A 16846-nucleotide genomic window follows, 5' to 3' on the forward strand; every position below is an offset into this window, starting at 1 on the left:
CAGCGAAACAAAATGCATATACTATATAGCATATCCAAATCAAACTTTCCCTGTGTTTTGAGTCAAGAATTGCAAGCATATTTTGAACTTTGATTTATCATTCGATTTTGAACATAACCTTTTTACTTGCTCATTTTTTTGAGATATTGAAATGTTCGACCATAATATAAAATATATATTTAGACTGTATGTATGTATATGTCAGAGCTTCACTGAAGCTTTCACATAAGCAAAAGCTCTGTATAGCTTGATTTTTACATTTCACTTGGAGTTTAAACTTTAGCATAATCGTTCCTTTCATTTTTTCAGATGTATAAAAGATCTGAAAAGTTGATCTAGTTCAGATTAGATGTTTTATTTTGAATTTGTTATATGTGTCGACCTTTTTATCAAACTTTTACTGGACTTCAAATATGCGAAAGCTCTAAAATTAACTTGAGACTTTTTCGATACATATTACATTTAAAATGCATTAGAAATGATATGCCTCAAGCTTTGAATACTCCTTAAAAAGCTTTCACTAGTTTAATGTAGCAAACAAAAGCTCTAAAGCCTATTTGAAATTATTGTTTTTAATAAATTATTTTGATATGGCTTCTCTTAAATGTTACTTTTGCTTTTATGTTTGAAACTGCAAGCATTGAAAATGCTACCAAATACATTTACTTCTAAATTATTTCTCCATTACAATTTTTACATTTCAAGGAAATTTTAGTCCATATCTTTTTATTGTCATAATACTAATTTTGACTTAAAATCAGCTTCTGCCTTCTAAAATTGCGAGTTTTACATCAATTTGCTAAGTAGTTCTGCCAACATTATATTGTAATAACTGTTAAATAAGCTATTAATAGAAATTTTTATGACAGCAGTTATCGGGTGAGCTTAATAACTGGTCTCCAGCTGGTGCAGTGCTTGCCAAATGCAATTGCAAGCGCCACGCCAAGCCCACAATTGGCGCAAGACCACAGACCACCGGTTGCTATACATAATACTCCGACTATCAGTAGTTGTTGTTGACCAAATTTGTAGTTGCGAAACTTATAGCGCCAATGCCAGCGACAAACTCGCTTAAACACAATATTTACATAAACTTACATACTATATGTAAATATGTATATGTAGTATATTTATGCGTTCCAGCTTGCACTTTGTATGCATATCAATACACCGCCTACTTTGTTGTTGTCGCCACACGATGCGCGTTCATTTGCCCGCTATCTTTTCAATATTCACTGTTTTATTAGACTTTTTGCTGCTTTTGTACAGCAGCTTTGCTTTTTGGCCTGCAGCCTTACCAATGCTAATGGAAATTTTTTAAGACGCAATATGTGTCTGTGCCAACACAAGCGTGATTGCGTTTGTATGGGTCATGTTTGCACACAAATAAAGTTCGGCTCACACTTCCACTTACGAATAAGACTTTGCAATGCTTTTTTCTTGTTGGAGATACATACATACATATGTGTGATTGTGCGCTGTTGACGCTGTGTCTGTGGCCAGAGTCTGCCGTTGACATACAGATGTGCATTAGTAGTTGTTATCTCGCTACTTGCCTTCAATTGTCTAAACTAGTTTTGGCTTTTAACGCACAATTCTTCCATGACACGGTCTTCGTATTGAATTCGATGAATTTATAATAATTTCATAATTGCATAATATTTAATATTCACACATATGTACATTCTAATGAACTTAACCGCCAATGAAAATACCACTTTTTATGTCAGAGATTAAACTCGAGTTGCTGGCTTTTATTTGAGAACTTTTTCGGTTTAAATCTGATCGACTTATTGGATCAGGATACTGTTTTTAATTTCAAAGTTTTGCGCGGGTTGATATCTCTTCACAATTTAGTATTAGAATATATGACGAGGCAAGTTAACATATGCACATATGTTTGTATGTATGAACATATACATATGTATATATGTATGTATGAAATAATCTCTTAATCTCTCAAGTTTGGTAACAGGAAATAGTAGAAAGTAGTTCTAAATCTATCTATAAGTTGTCAAAGTTCACCAGCTTTCAATAAAAAAATAATTAAAGTCACCTTGAACTCTATCTACATTGTTGTTTAGTCTTTAATTACACTTTAATATGTTTTTATTTGACTATTAGTATGAAATTTGTCATTTCATAATTTTTTATTTTTTGGCAATTTAACTAACATTCTATTTAAAAAGCAATAATTTATGTAATTTACGCGAAATTGAAATTCTAAAGCATGTCCCAAAAGCTGGTTACAAACATTAATGACTTTACTTTTTCCCCAAATTCGTCAACATCGCTTTTATTGATAATTCCTTTCAATGGCCACTGATTAGTATTGATGTGTAATTATCCTCAATTTGTATGCAATTTGGAAATTTTAGCAAAAGGTAATTGCGTATACATATGTATGTACTTTCAATAAGACTGTTTTTGCTTTCCGAATTTAATTTTGGTATGATGTTGTACGTGTTTTTAAAAAACCGGAAGTTACATTTTCCAAATTGGTGGAAAATTTGGGAATTGAATTAAAAATTTCATTAAAATCAAAATACACATAAATGTAAATATACTTTTAACTTTTCTATTAAAATAATTAAATGGCACAATTAGATGTGCCAGGTGATTATTATTGATTCACGTGTGACCTAACCTCAATATAAAATTAACGTAAAAAAACCTGGTCGCATTCTCTGCCAGCTAGTATATTCCGGTGATAAAAATCCTTTACTATCTAATTACTTCTCATTCTAATAATCTTGATATGGCTAAATTTGCCTCGCGAAACATTGTGTAGTAGTGAATCGAACAAACAACTTGTATAAATCACTTATAATCGTATAAACCAATAAAATAATCTTCCTAATATATTCACTTAAAATATTCGATTACTACTAGTTAAACAAAATATATCCATAATTTGACGCTAATTACTTGACTTTAGAAGGCTTTTGAATAAACATTCCCGTTATAAACACTTCTTGAAACTTCATAAAAAGATGAACATGTTTCTCGAAACTAACGTCGTTAAACAAAGCAAATGATCCGTTTTTAAAGGATAGGTGGACCACGACGTCCCAATTTCCCACCTCTCTAAAGACGTTAGAGCCCCATCAACTTGAAGCACACTGCAATTTATGTATGTATATTCCATCAATTCATTTTTCCAACAACAACATTCTAAACATATATTATTGCTACAAAACCACAGATGATATTAATCATCATCACAAATAATGTGACAAATGTATAGAAAACGGAAACCTAAAATAGACTCCAAATAATGCAAATGGTTGGCATGAAATTCGAGCTTTTGCAAATAGAGAAAGATTACCGTCCAAGTTGTCACTTGCGTCATTTCAAACGCGATTACTTAAGCATGCAACAATTGTATGTCAACAAACATACTCGTACATACTGTACGGCAACATCTCTGTTAACCATACTTACATATGTCGACAGCTCAAATATCCTTATACATATGGGATACTGGACCTCTAAATGTATGAATATACTCTCTCTTAATCTACATACATATATTATGCAGTAATTACTTACATTTGTCAACATTGATTACTATATCTTACACTAATTAGCGTGCGCCTACTGTAGCTTTTATTGCTCAGTAATTATGCCTCATCGATGTTGCAAGGTTAAAAAGGTCACTGCTTGATTTCAATTCACTATTTATTTATATTTTCTGCTTATTTATACTTAAATTTATTATCTGTTTTCATACCATCACTCATACTCACGTTTAAATTTTTTTTCGTGCGTAAATTTAAGTGAAATTGATAAACAAATTCGAACAAAATAAACAATGATTTTCATTCAAACGCCTTTGCACCACTTGGCGTTATTTACTTCGTCTTTATTTACTTTGGCTCACATGGCTTTCGTTTCAACATGTGCCTCTCGTCGTCTTTGCCCAATAGTGTTTGTTCCACTTTTGGAAATTGGTCCAAAAAATTTGTATGTAAACAGCCGAAAATCGGTTAAGACAGTTTTAAGAAATTTAGGCTAGGTTGAAAATGTTATTTTGGTAAATCCATTATGACTTTAATCAGTTGGAACGTTTCTTTGACAGACTTATTTGAGTATATTATCAACTGAGCTCATTAACTCTCCCAATTTTAGTTCGATTAATCTTATTCTAGCATGCGAAGTAAAAAAAACTGATATGGTAAACGGAAAGTGTACATTCTTTGAGAAAATCGTTCGAAACTGCTACTTTTGACCTTACACTAATATAGTAAAATTGACACCCTTGAAAACTCGCAACATAAAGCTTCTTTCCTGCAAATTATTTGTAACACCGTTGTATCTTCGGAAGTTCACATTGAGTAACACCTTTTTTCTTTAGTATTTGCTTTGTATTACACATTGTTCGAATTGAGAGTATCACCTTTGTGATAAGTAATGGAAAATCACGTTATAACAACAAGCATCCGATTAAGGAACAGTTCAGATATAGGGTGGTTATTATAGATCCCAATGTGATAGGAATTCTCAAAGTCCGATTTGCTACAAGTCTGAATTAGTCTGAAGTTCTTGAGTCAATGTTGAAATTGTTCTTGATTTATGTAAAGTCAGCATAATTTAACAAAAATTCTCAAAACAAAATTTGAATTTTCCTATGAAGTAGTAGACGTTAAATCCGAGAATAATAGAAAAAAATCGGTGATACGATCTGTCAAACTTCCATAGTGATTGTAAAAAAATCTAATTCAATTCAAGACGCCACGAACCGGTGTATTTTGCCGTCTCACGAGTACCAGAAACATTACGTGATCTCCCTGTCATCATCTCATTTTTGTAATTATTGCCTTAAGTACTTACTACTTCTGGCATATATTGACAGCTATAACAGTTATTCGAGTATCCATTACGAATTTGTTGAGTGCCTACTGGCGAACCCGTTATAACCCACTCATAAAAAGTATTAGCTTTATTTTTAACAAAAGGGTGTGAATTGTATGATCGAAGTCTCGTTACCTGTTAACAAAGCTCTTACTGCGAATCTATAATTGTTTTCTTATCTCACGACATTGTAAATAGTTCGAAAATTCAGACATAAATATGTACATATGTAAACATAAATATGTAGATACATTTTATACATACATATGTAGTATTTATATATGTATTTACTCCTATAGAGTCTACAGCGAAAAACGGATAAGAAGTTTGGATGACTCATTGCTAATAAATTGATAAAGTTTGCGCCAAAATTAGCAGTCGCATACACAAACGGCGGAATTGTAATAATAACGGTAAATATTATCCAGTTAAATTATGGCGATTTCATATTTGCCAGGAGCCACCAGCGATATTATTGGAGTGCACATGTCTATTTCGGTGACCCCTGCATGTAATCATCGATAATAATAGCTGCCGCAGCGCTCCTTTGGTCAGACCACTGCGTTTGTGGGTGGCTCTTTATACCAATTACGGTATGCGTGTGCGACCTGACGGCGACGCAGGTGACAACGAAGGCTACAGCGACGTCGTGCATCATCAACTGCGGCGAGCCATTCACCCACACACATTCACATTCTTTTTTACCGCTTGACTTTGAAATGAACTCTGCGTTTCGTTAAGCTCTTTAACCAAAAACAAAAGAAAAAAAACAAGAACAAGAAAGGAACAAAGAGTCAGCATTATTGCGCGTAAAATTTTTAATATTGACGCACAAATATTTGAAATTTGGAAGCCAAGCGTTTGCTTTAATTTCTTCGTCTTTCTTCGCCTTTTACCGCAAGACCCACATTCTTTACGAAGTTATGCAAATTTGTATGGAGTTAATGTAAAGCCAAAAACAAGAAATAATCGACATGAATCGCTTGCATTTCTTGGTGTTTTATCAGCAGCGAGGGCGGTCATTAAACGGAATGTGCAAACAATTAGCGCAAATATCAATAAGTTCGGAGGTGAATCAGTAAATATGGCAACTACACAAATGTGTGTATGTGTATTGTCGCAATACCTGTTCGGCATACAAATTTCGGTGCGGTAAATATGCTTACACAATAGCTGCCGGCATTCACTTCCTCAAGTGTTTTAATGCCACTGAAAGTTGTATATTAGGGTGCGACGTGTGCATGGGGAAAGCAAGAGAAATCCTTATAGATGGAGTGCTTTAGATATTTTTCAAAATATGACTATTATTTCTAGAAAATTATGTTCTACTATAACAAACTTGTTGTAACGGTTATCCAGTATTTCAATACGTGTTAGAAAGAGTGAAGCTTCAAGTCCATCTTAGTAGGCGTTTGTTTACAACTGGACTTGATTTGAGTAAATTGCCGAATGCCGACGATCCTTAATCGGTTCAAAGTCTTTTCTGCGCTATATATTGCCAGGAATTTAATATTCAAAACAATTTCAACCTAAAAATTTTAACCAAAAAAAATTTAAAATTTTTGCTATAAAGTTTTTTTGCAAGTAAATGTATGAATTTCGCAATTTTTCTCAAAATTATTTTTTCAATAACATTAATTGTTTTAAATTGTATTTGTTAAACAAATATTAATTTTCGAAAGGGCAAATATTTATAGAAAGTTATTAAATTATGTACCATCCTAATGCTCATACTATGTCTAGGTGTGAATGTTGATTACACTTTGTATAGTAAATATTAAAGGAATAGTAGCCGCTGATATGATTACAAGAAACTAACGGAAGCGCCACCATCAATAAGGCTCATAAAGCTGCCCACTCAAACTGCACCCTGTAAAGGAAGCGGCAAAAAGTGAAGACATGCCATGTAACTTAACACTTGCTTGTACTTAAAAGTATGTATATATGTGTATGTAACAGGATTTTATTGACAGTAACAGTTTATTAACTGATTGAAGATTGATTTAGTCAATGGTGGTGGAGTGATTAATTCTTTATTTAGTAAAATAAATTCATATATTTGTATGTGCCTATTAACACCATCTGTACTTACAAATGGTTCGAAATTGTATGTAAAAACAATAAAATAATACAACAACTACGAGTACAATAACATTGGCATTACTGTCACTGTCAACAACTTTATTATTCACGAGCTTTCTTTTCCACGCAATGAAATGTTAATTAAGGTCAAAGCTGGACGTGAAAACAATTGCCGCTTTTAAATCCACCTAGTAAATACATATATAATTACATACACACTTATACATATGTAAATGCCAAAACGCATTTGCTTGGCGAGTGCATTGGGGCGTACGTGGCGAATATTAAGCATTTCATTGCGCAATAATTCACTCGCTTTTACGAGCACTCTGAGGCACGCACAAATTTCATTGATGCCGAATGAGTTAATCAATGCTTAAAATTCACATACACATACTCACATGCATGCACATGTATGCACTTTTAACGTGTTTACATGAAAGACACTCAAATCAATTATCTAACGAGACTTAAAGGTGTCAATCACCAACTACAAAACGTGCATAACTATTATATGTATATGAGATATGTATATACATATACATATATGTACATATGTAGTTGCAAAAACTTAACTGTTTTCGCATGAGTTTGTTTTATCTAAAATTAAAGCTACATAAGTGCATTGGTTACATACAAATAATACCCAGAACAAATCCGGAAGTGCAGGCGCAATCCAGTTAACGTAGCTGAAGGCCTGTCGAAAATCACATACATAAATTGTTTGAAAATATGAACATCCGGTCTAACGTGTGAGATACTGAGTAAAGGTCAAATGGAAATCGGTGCAATTTAAATAAAATAAAAATAAACTGAATTAGTTGGAAGAAATTAAAAAACAAAAGTCATTTGAATCTTATTGAAGATTTTTTAGTTTTTCGGTACACTTCATTTGTGCTATCCTAAAAACAGATATGTAGCTGTTCTGTCGAAGTTTCTCTCTCCTCAAATTTAGTTTTCAAACAGGGTTGTATTTTCCTAAACACCAAAAACAACAAACGGTGGGAAACTCGAGCTTAAGGATATATCTGTAACTCCGTGTTTAGGAGTGAAGCTATCAAACTAATTAATTGAGTTAATGACACCACGTGTCTATAATAATAAGAGTCTAGCGATTAGTGCTAAATAAAGGTTTTCATAAAGTATATATACAAAATAGTAGATACAGCATATAAACAAAAAATTTTAAAGGGAAAACGATTTGAACCATTTTTTTACGGAGCTCCGTATTTATGAATAGTATTTAACGCCTATCACTAAAATGGTTAACTCGTGTTTATGAGACAACAGTAAACGTTCTTTACGCGGATCCTTTGTCATGAAATCTCTATAAATGGCTAAGGAGTTTGTAGTAATAACAGCTTGACAAGTAGTATCAAGCTTAGAAATGTCAAGATCTTCATAAACAACATTGCCTCACCTTAGTACCCATTGACAATTGAAAGAGAATCACTTATTCCTAAGGCACTTCTTTTCATACAATACCTAGTCCGCCATCTTAATTCTCACAGAGGACTGAAATTATATGTATTTCGAATGGAAAAGAATTTATTGAGGTTCATTTGTTTCATATCTTCACCTATAATGCAAAACAACGCATCAAAAAAATATCAAAAATCGCTGTTAGATATAATAACCAATATATAACCATTTTATAACCAAAACTCAAATTTTGTTTCAAAATGAGTGGTTTCTATTGTAACTTTTTACCTTCGCCTGTTAACCTATGAAAAGTCATGTAGCGTTATTTTGCATTTTAAGTTACGAAATTATTTCATAACCCAATGCACATAATTAAACCAATGCTTTTCTCAATTCTTTGATGTCATTCATTACATATATATTTATGTATTTACCTGCAATTATTTGTCGATAACAATCATTAACTCTTTGATAAAAAATCATCAGCCTATTGCTCTAATAACGACTGTAAGATAAGCCTTACACGATTGACTATTTCATTTACGTCACAATCGTCATATAATGTACCGTTATCGCTATCCACTTGGTATTATCTGTCGATAATGAATTTACCTTTGTACTTACAAAAATACTCTCACTTGTTAAATCAACCAACTACCAAGTACTTGAGGAAGCATTAGCAATAATATCGTAATAAGTGCTGTTTTGAACTATGTTTGTTCTATTTTAGTCTAACCAATTCTTTATCTCGATAAATGCTCTATTTGTATGTTTCTTTATTCCAAAAAAATATTAGGCGCTAGGCAACTATTTTCCTTAATTAATCGCTCGCAATTGGGACGCGAGTTTCATTAACAAAAATGGTTGAAAAAGAATTTCCTGCACATCAACAAAAAATAATGAGTTTTTACCTAAATTTTCGAAAATATAGTTGTTCTAATTCTTTAAAATATCATACACCCACATTGCTTCAAATGAGCTTTCATTTAACTCTTCAATTTACATACAGTATATGAAAAGGTTTAATTTTTGCTCTGTTGAACCCCCATTTAGTAGCTTTCTCTGGAGGTTTTTTGGTGAAGAGTATATGCAGCTTTTAAGCTTGCGCTAAGTGAATTTGACTCGGAGGAGAAAAAGTTTCTTGAAAGCTTTCATTTCACAAATATGGCTGGTTTCGATAAAGAATAGAGTCTTCAAAGCTTACACCCTTTTTTATGATTACTTTGTAATACAAAAAGCCCAACTCTTACAAATTTGCGGTATATAACGACTTAATCTTGACACCATTTCAGTTTAAAATATTGCAGTAATCAAAGGGTGTTTTACACTGCCTCTCAAAGAATGTCATTATCATTTGTGTAAATTAGCATATAATGAAATTCGTTCCATAAATTTGCGATTAATCTGTGTTAAATATAAACTTCACTGTGTTTTATCTGGCACTATTTTTATATCGGTCCATCAGTTATAGGCAAAAAAAAATATTTCAATTTGTCATGCTCTTAAATTGTCACAACACATTCCATTTCCTCGCACCCCCTTCAGTTCAGAAATCAACTTTTAAATTTACTGTTATCTTACGAGCTTTTCAGTTGACCAGATATTAAAATTGGTTTGTGGGGATCTGCTCATATATTGTTTATACACACATATGTGCGTAAGTATATATAATTTAACAGTTATCTAGCCGCATCACGTGCGTCCATTTTTGATGAATTGACACATGACTAATGACACACGACCCAGCTACGTTTTTTAGAAAACTTCATGAATGACTTTGACTTTATTTTAAAATTTGATATTTAATCGTTAAACATAAACTAATAATTTTGAATTATTTCGTGCTGTATTTATTTAACGCAGGATCAGGAAAATTTACTCGGCAGCAGCATGGTGCACGGTGCAAGTCAGACCAACTCCAAGACACTTCCGCAATATGTGGCCGCCTTATCGGCTGCTGGGGGTGCCTTCGCCTGTGGTACCCTGCTCGGTTGGACCTCACCGGCAGAGGTAAAAATCTACGATGGCGCTTACGATTTCTCCGTAAGCAAAGGCGAATTCTCCTGGGTCGGTTCAGCCATGACATTAGGTGCGGCTTGCGTTTGTATACCAATTGGTATACTCATCAACTTGGTTGGGCGTAAGATGGCTATGTTACTGCTTGTAATACCGTTTACCATCGGCTGGGCTTTGCTGATCTGGGCACAAAATGTTATCATGATGTACATAGCACGTTTCCTGCTGGGTATTGCTGGTGGCGCCTTCTGTGTAGCCGCACCTATGTACACTGGCGAGATAGCGCAAAAGGAAATTCGTGGCACGCTCGGCAGCTTCTTTCAACTTATGATAACGGCTGGTATATTGTTTGTGTATGCTATTGGAGCTGGTCTCAACGTCATGTGGATGAGCATTGTTTGCGGTGTGCTCCCATTGATCTTCGGCGTCATTTTCGTCTTCATGCCCGAGTCGCCTACATACTTGGTGAGTAATAGCCGCGTCAACGACTGCTCTATATATATTTGTATTAATACATTTTTTTTTTGTTATTTGCAGATCATTAAGAACAAGGATGAAGCTGCTGTTAAATCCATTCAGTGGCTACGTGGCAAGGACTACGAATACAAGGCTGAAATCGAGGAGTTACGTGAAACCCAAGAAAAGATCAAGCAAAATCGAGTATCGTGGATGGAAGGTCTGTCACGTCCCGTCACACGCAAGGCATTGTTTGTCAGTTTGGGCCTTATGTTCTTCCAGCAATTGTGTGGTATCAACGCCGTCATCTTCTACTCAGCCAAAATTTTCGAAGTAAGTATTTTTCAAATATTTTATATACCTACATATGTATGTTTGTATAATGAAGAGTTTGAATGTTGTGAGGACCTGTCTAAATGAGGTTAGCATGGACTAGTTGACACATTCTCTCGTGATCTAGTGGGATCCTCTTTTTCATGAATATGGTTTAAAAACTGACACACAAATTTTTAACTAGAGCTTATGGCACCCACTACTCGCAGAACTTTTGTCTTAAACAGGATTCATAGTTTCCGGGAAATTAAACTTATCGGCTTTTAGAACTGTAGAGTTAATGAGTCCCACACATCCTTAATATTGAAAGTTACACTATTTACTATTTTTTCTTCCTCTTTTTCCTTAGGACGCAAACACCGGCATTGACTCGAATCTCTCCACCATTGTCGTCGGCATCATGCAGTTCATTGCCACTTTTGTATCGACGATTGTTGTTGACAAACTTGGACGCCGTCTATTGCTGCTCACCTCTTCCATCATCATGGCGCTATCCACCATCTCCATGGGTGTTTACTTCTACCTGCAGGACCAGGATGCTGACTCAGTCGCCAATATCGGCTGGTTGCCCGTCGTCAGCTTGTGCGTCTTCATTGTACTCTTCTCAATTGGTTTTGGCCCGGTGCCATGGCTGATGATGGGCGAGGTATTTGCTGCCGACATTAAGGGCGTGGCTGGTTCCATTGCCGGCACAACCAATTGGGTTTTGGCCTTCATCGTAACAAAGACTTTCGTGAATTTGACCGACTCCATTGGCAAAGGCGAGACCTTCTGGCTCTTCTCGGGCATCACAATCGTCGGTGTATTCTTCGTCTACTTTATTGTGCCCGAAACGAAGGGCAAGAGTTTGAACGAGATCCAAGCTGAGTTGGAGGGCAAAAGCGCGAGCACAGCGCCAGCCGCAGTCAACGGCGCTGTTTAAATGAGAGCGGGAGAGAGCGAAAAAAAGATGAAAATGGAAAATAGAAGATGTGCATAACTTACAGCTGCAGAAGAACACACGAAGCGGAAGAGTTATCGTTTCTATTTTCTTGAAAAACGAAAAATAGTGTCTGCAATCGGCGCATGCGCGTTGGACCTTTGCAAAATGCGTTGCATGTATTAATGCTTTTCTAATCTTATTATATTACAATATTATTATTTTATTAGAAAAGTATTGCATAATTTTAGTTAATAACAATACATATACCGCATGATACATGATCACATACATACATACATTTATCTATAGACTCTAATATTAAGCCTAAAATGTAAGCAAACACGAGAGGCAGGAAAGCAATTATTTATTAAAAAACGAAACATCTGCAATATTTCGCTTTCCCGTTGCCTTTACTAATTCTGCAACAAAGAATTTATAATTTAATTATGTGTGTAAGAATTATATTTGTTATTATTTTAATATGTTATTTACCGTAAATTCGCATACGTACACATTTTATATATGTAAATATTTTTTTGTTGGCAACTCATAATGTTTTAAAATATTTATATACACGCACGCATATGTATTTGTGAGTGAAATTTTAATCTGTTTGTTTTGTTTAAACCGAAAATAATTTGTATACTCACTTGTGTCTAAGAAAATGCAATTTTATGTAAAAGTTTTTACGCGTCTAATGTACATAAGCCATTTTTATTTCATAAAAGTACATACCATATAAACATTAAGAAAAATTAATTTCACAAAAAATAAAAAAATATATTTTTTGTTTATTTAAAAAAAAATTGTTTATTAAAATAATAAAATAGAGAAATATTTTTTAAAACACAGAGTTGTAATTTAAAATAAAATAAACATTTTTTAATATATTCTTTTTTTGTAATTAACTGTTTTTTGTTTGTATTAGAAAATATTTTTTTCATAATTTATATAAAAATTTTATGGAAAATGTCATCAGGAAAATTAAACTCGAACATCAGATGCAATTAAAATGAATATATTTATAAAATTTAAAAAGTAAAAATTAATATAAAAAATATTTTTTTTTATAAAATACAATTTTTTAATAAAAAAAATTTTCATAATTTTATTACATTTTATTAAAAGAAAATTTTGAAAAAAAATTAGAGAAAGGCGGTAAAGATGACATGAATAAAACTAACAGAGAAGACTGAAGGTCAAAAGGATATCCTAAAGAAAATACACTTATAATCAAATGCATGAAATGTTGAAAAATAAAGTTGTTGTAAAAGTGTAAAATGTTTTCAGAATTAGGTTAGAAGTTTAAAAAGATATGACTGCTGCAGTAAGAAGGCAGCCCAAGAAGGAAGCGTTTGTTAATGTGTGCGTGTATAAAGTAAGCTAGGTTTGTTGGTAGAAGAAAAATCACACAGTTTATAGTATTGAGGTTTGAAAAACTATTAGCAGCATACCACCAACCAAGCATATTAGAGTTTACAAAAACAATATATTATATAAAACAAAAAAATAATTACACAAAGTACACGAACTAACTGTAAAGTAATACAAAGCATAAAAACGCATTTAAAATAAAATAAAAATGAACACATTCTAACTGTAAATTGCATTTTTAAATATTTTTTTATTTATTTTCTTTGCTGTTGCACTTCGTCTTGTGAATGTGTTTACGAACGCACAAAGACATACAAATATTTGAAACTTTCTGCAAAAATTTAGAAAACCAAATTTTAGTTCAACATAATAAACTTTAAATACCTTACGGCAAAAAATGCAAAACGCAAATTAAATTAATTAAAGCAATATTTTGTGCTTTAAAGCAAAACAAATTAATTCAATATTTTTTTTTAACTTTCAATTTCTCTTTATTTATTATTTTATTTTTTACTCAAACTGTTTTTAATATTTTTTTAAATGTAGCATTAAGTTTGTGTGCCTATTTTTTATTATTTTTTAATTTATATATCAAAGTATATATAATATTAAAAATTCTTTGTAAAATATTCTAGTTCAAGTAAAGATGTGTAATAAATGTAAACATGTTTAAGCAGAAAATAAAAGAATGTCATATTAATTTTATATACATATGTATTTTATTTTAATTTATAAAATTGGAAAGCAAAAACATGTTTAGGTGTTAAAAATGTATGATATTATTACCAAAATTTCACCGCTTTTAAATAATATATCATCATAAATAGAAACAACGAAATAAGTATGTGCTTCAAGAAAATATGCAGCTTTCAGCCCTAAAAAATGGTAAAGTTGCTCTTGAGTGTATAAGCAAATATATAACAATATATACAAATTGATAGAAATTGCAGCTAATAAGCTAAACTTCGAAATCACTATCCAATAGGACCCCCAGGTACATATAACGGTGTTTCTATGCACTCGTGCGAAGCAAAAAACGAGATTTCAATTTCCATAGAAGTAAAGTAAGTATGCTTTTAGGCGCTTCGCAAAGTGGCGACTTGAAAAAAGCTAAAATGTTTGACAGAAAAAATCATCAGTGAACTGTTTACAGAAAAAACTTTAAATAACAACAAAAAAACGTAAATAGCACTGCGAAGTTTCAATTAAAACTGCGAGAGTCTCTCAATGCTATTCTCGCCGGATGCGAAAAATGCATTGAGGGCTGACTGAGTCGAACCACTCCATATTACCGCTTGACAAATTTTTTAGCATCATAAAGTGTACTTTAAGCGAAAAAATATCGAATGATTTTGAAAGTCTTTGAGAGTCAACTGAAATCATTATATTCCTCGGATAAAAATTCGCATAAATGAGCTGCAGGTGGAAGTAGACCGATTTTGTATTTTCCACTTATTTCTTCTCAAAAATGTGCTTAAAAAGAAACAAATAATTATCAGTTAAATCATTTATTTGAACGTTACGTTTAATACAACTTTAATCATGTAATATTAGATTATAATATTAGTTACTGAAACAAAATGGTCATTTACTAAGTTATTTCTTTACACACGTTTTGTTAATAAAAATACTTACAAATACAACACTTTATGCTCTCTTAACTACCTAAATAGAAATAGATATTGTGAGAAATTAGTTTTAATATTTTTCATTTAAATGCACAGCACATTGATGCAGCTATATTCCACCCTAATCTGCACATTCAGGCAGCTAATCGAGGGTATAACCCCTGATGCATGGCAAACCTGTTGGTACATTTTGTTGATATTTGTGATAATCGGAGCGAAAGAAATTTAATAATGTTATTTCCTCCATGAAGATTCGATCGTGGAAGAACTTCCATGATACGATTGTGTAAATCAATATACACACAGGATTGAGCAGAATTATTTGAGTGCCCACAGACCACCAGAACCAGCCCACATACGACGGATGCCGCATATAAGCGTAAATACCGTGCGTTATCAATTTGTGGTTATCTGCCTTTTCATGTTGAACCTGCAAAAATAAAACTGAAGATTAGATGAGTTAGGAAGAAAAATAGGTTACTAACCAGATGCGTAAAACTGTTCCGCGCGGTAATCATAGCTACCTTCCTAATAACTTCACCAATTGTACATAACACCACACCGAGTAGCCAAATGTAATAGAAGCTTTTAAAGCTAGGCAGCAACCACACTTCCAAAGCAAACTCTATCCAGCTGGCTAATGCTGCCAGAGCATAGTGAATTGAGTGGTTTAAAATAAAAGAATCTGTAGAAAGACTATTTGGATTGCACCATGCAATGGCAAGAAATTCTGAGTAATGGAAAAATGCCATAAAGAAAGCATAAACTCCAAATTGTTTTAAGTCATCAGACGCAAACAAAATCACTAGTATGCTAGCCGCTTCCATAAAACCCAAAAATGTGGAACGAATTGCAATCTGCAAGAATTTATATATAAGAAATAGCATCAATGCATAAGTGATTTGTTTACCTGGTAATCATTATCGCGCAGTAAATAACGTATCACCATATTTATCAGTGCATAATACAGAACCGGGCCCCACATTGCAGCACCCCAAACATTTGGTACCGTACCATAGTAGATTTGTGGTACAGTAGCTATAAGCACTATAATAGTCGTCGTCAGGTAGCAATACAAACTTAAACGTCCTTCATGGCACAATTTATTGTCCATGGGTGCTGTCCTTTGACTGGTATTCATGACCGTCTCCGACAGCCGCAATAACCCACTCGTCGTTAAACTTATTTATCACACTTTATTTGTGCTACAAAATTAGAGCTGAATATTTCTACACTTATGCGGCATTAACCAAATTTTGTGCAAATTATGCCATATAAATAAATGAAAGTATCCTCCGCGATATAAACAAACTACCAGCTGTTGTAAAGAGTTGCCACACTACGCCACTATTTTTTTGTTTGTATATGATAACACATAATACGTTATGTTAGTTATATATATGGATACCACTTTACCTTTGTTATACATTCATGTTATAGTTTTTGAGATATGAGTATTTAAAATTCAAAAATCTTTTTAACTTTTAGATCCACTAACAATTCACTAATTTGTTTCGACACACATACATATACATTAAATAGTGGAAAATAACTTTAGTTCAATATGTAACTCTATTTCAAATCCCAGCCTTTCTATTTGTTAAATAATTTAAATACATAATTTTCTAAATTCAGAATAAAATATAAGCATTACTTTATATATCTTCTAAATGGTTGGTGAATACCCTTATTGAGACGACTAGATAACCCAGGTATACACTTTGTCGTACTTTTTCTACTACCAATATGAGGGTTGCCC

The 16846-nt window shown here is 32.9% G+C and overlaps 2 protein-coding genes across 4 annotated transcripts in view; one reads left to right on the forward strand and one right to left on the reverse strand.

The window, feature by feature from the left end:
• The window catches only part of LOC105223778 (facilitated trehalose transporter Tret1-2 homolog), a 69312-nt gene extending 55470 nt beyond the window's left edge, over positions 1 to 13842 (forward strand). For all 3 annotated transcript variants that reach the window (XM_049458432.1, XM_049458433.1, XM_011201613.4), the window contains 3 exons: positions 10222 to 10839; positions 10912 to 11163; positions 11513 to 13842. In XM_049458432.1, coding sequence (XP_049314389.1) covers positions 10249 to 10839; positions 10912 to 11163; positions 11513 to 12085 — 1416 coding nt within the window. In that variant the 5' untranslated portion in view covers positions 10222 to 10248 and the 3' untranslated portion in view covers positions 12086 to 13842. The remainder of the gene's footprint in view (positions 1 to 10221; positions 10840 to 10911; positions 11164 to 11512) is intronic.
• Positions 13843 to 14951: 1109 nt separating this feature from the next.
• On the reverse strand, positions 14952 to 16423 carry LOC105223779 (protein-S-isoprenylcysteine O-methyltransferase). The gene is made up of 3 exons (XM_011201616.4): positions 15998 to 16423; positions 15573 to 15944; positions 14952 to 15517 (listed from the first exon to the last, which is right to left on the reverse strand). The coding sequence occupies exons 1-3, from the start codon at positions 16226 to 16228 to the stop codon at positions 15230 to 15232; spliced, it is 891 nt and encodes a 296-aa protein (XP_011199918.2). The 5' UTR covers positions 16229 to 16423; the 3' UTR covers positions 14952 to 15229.
• Positions 16424 to 16846: the final 423 nt, after the last annotated feature.

The sequence above is a fragment of the Bactrocera dorsalis genome, chromosome 5 (genome assembly GCF_023373825.1).
Source record: "Bactrocera dorsalis isolate Fly_Bdor chromosome 5, ASM2337382v1, whole genome shotgun sequence".
Lineage (NCBI taxonomy): Eukaryota > Metazoa > Arthropoda > Insecta > Diptera > Tephritidae > Bactrocera > Bactrocera dorsalis.

Excerpts from the sequence above, each read along its gene's own strand:
- LOC105223779 (XM_011201616.4), bottom strand. The coding sequence starts at position 16,228 with ATGAATACCAGTCAAAGGACAGCACCCATGGACAATAAATTGTGCCAT. Across the intron at positions 15,945-15,997 it reads TGCGCGATAATGATTACCAG|ATTGCAATTCGTTCCACATT; the intron begins GTAAACAAATCA and ends AAATTCTTGCAG. Across the intron at positions 15,518-15,572 it reads GGAACAGTTTTACGCATCTG|GTTCAACATGAAAAGGCAGA; the intron begins GTTAGTAACCTA and ends TTATTTTTGCAG.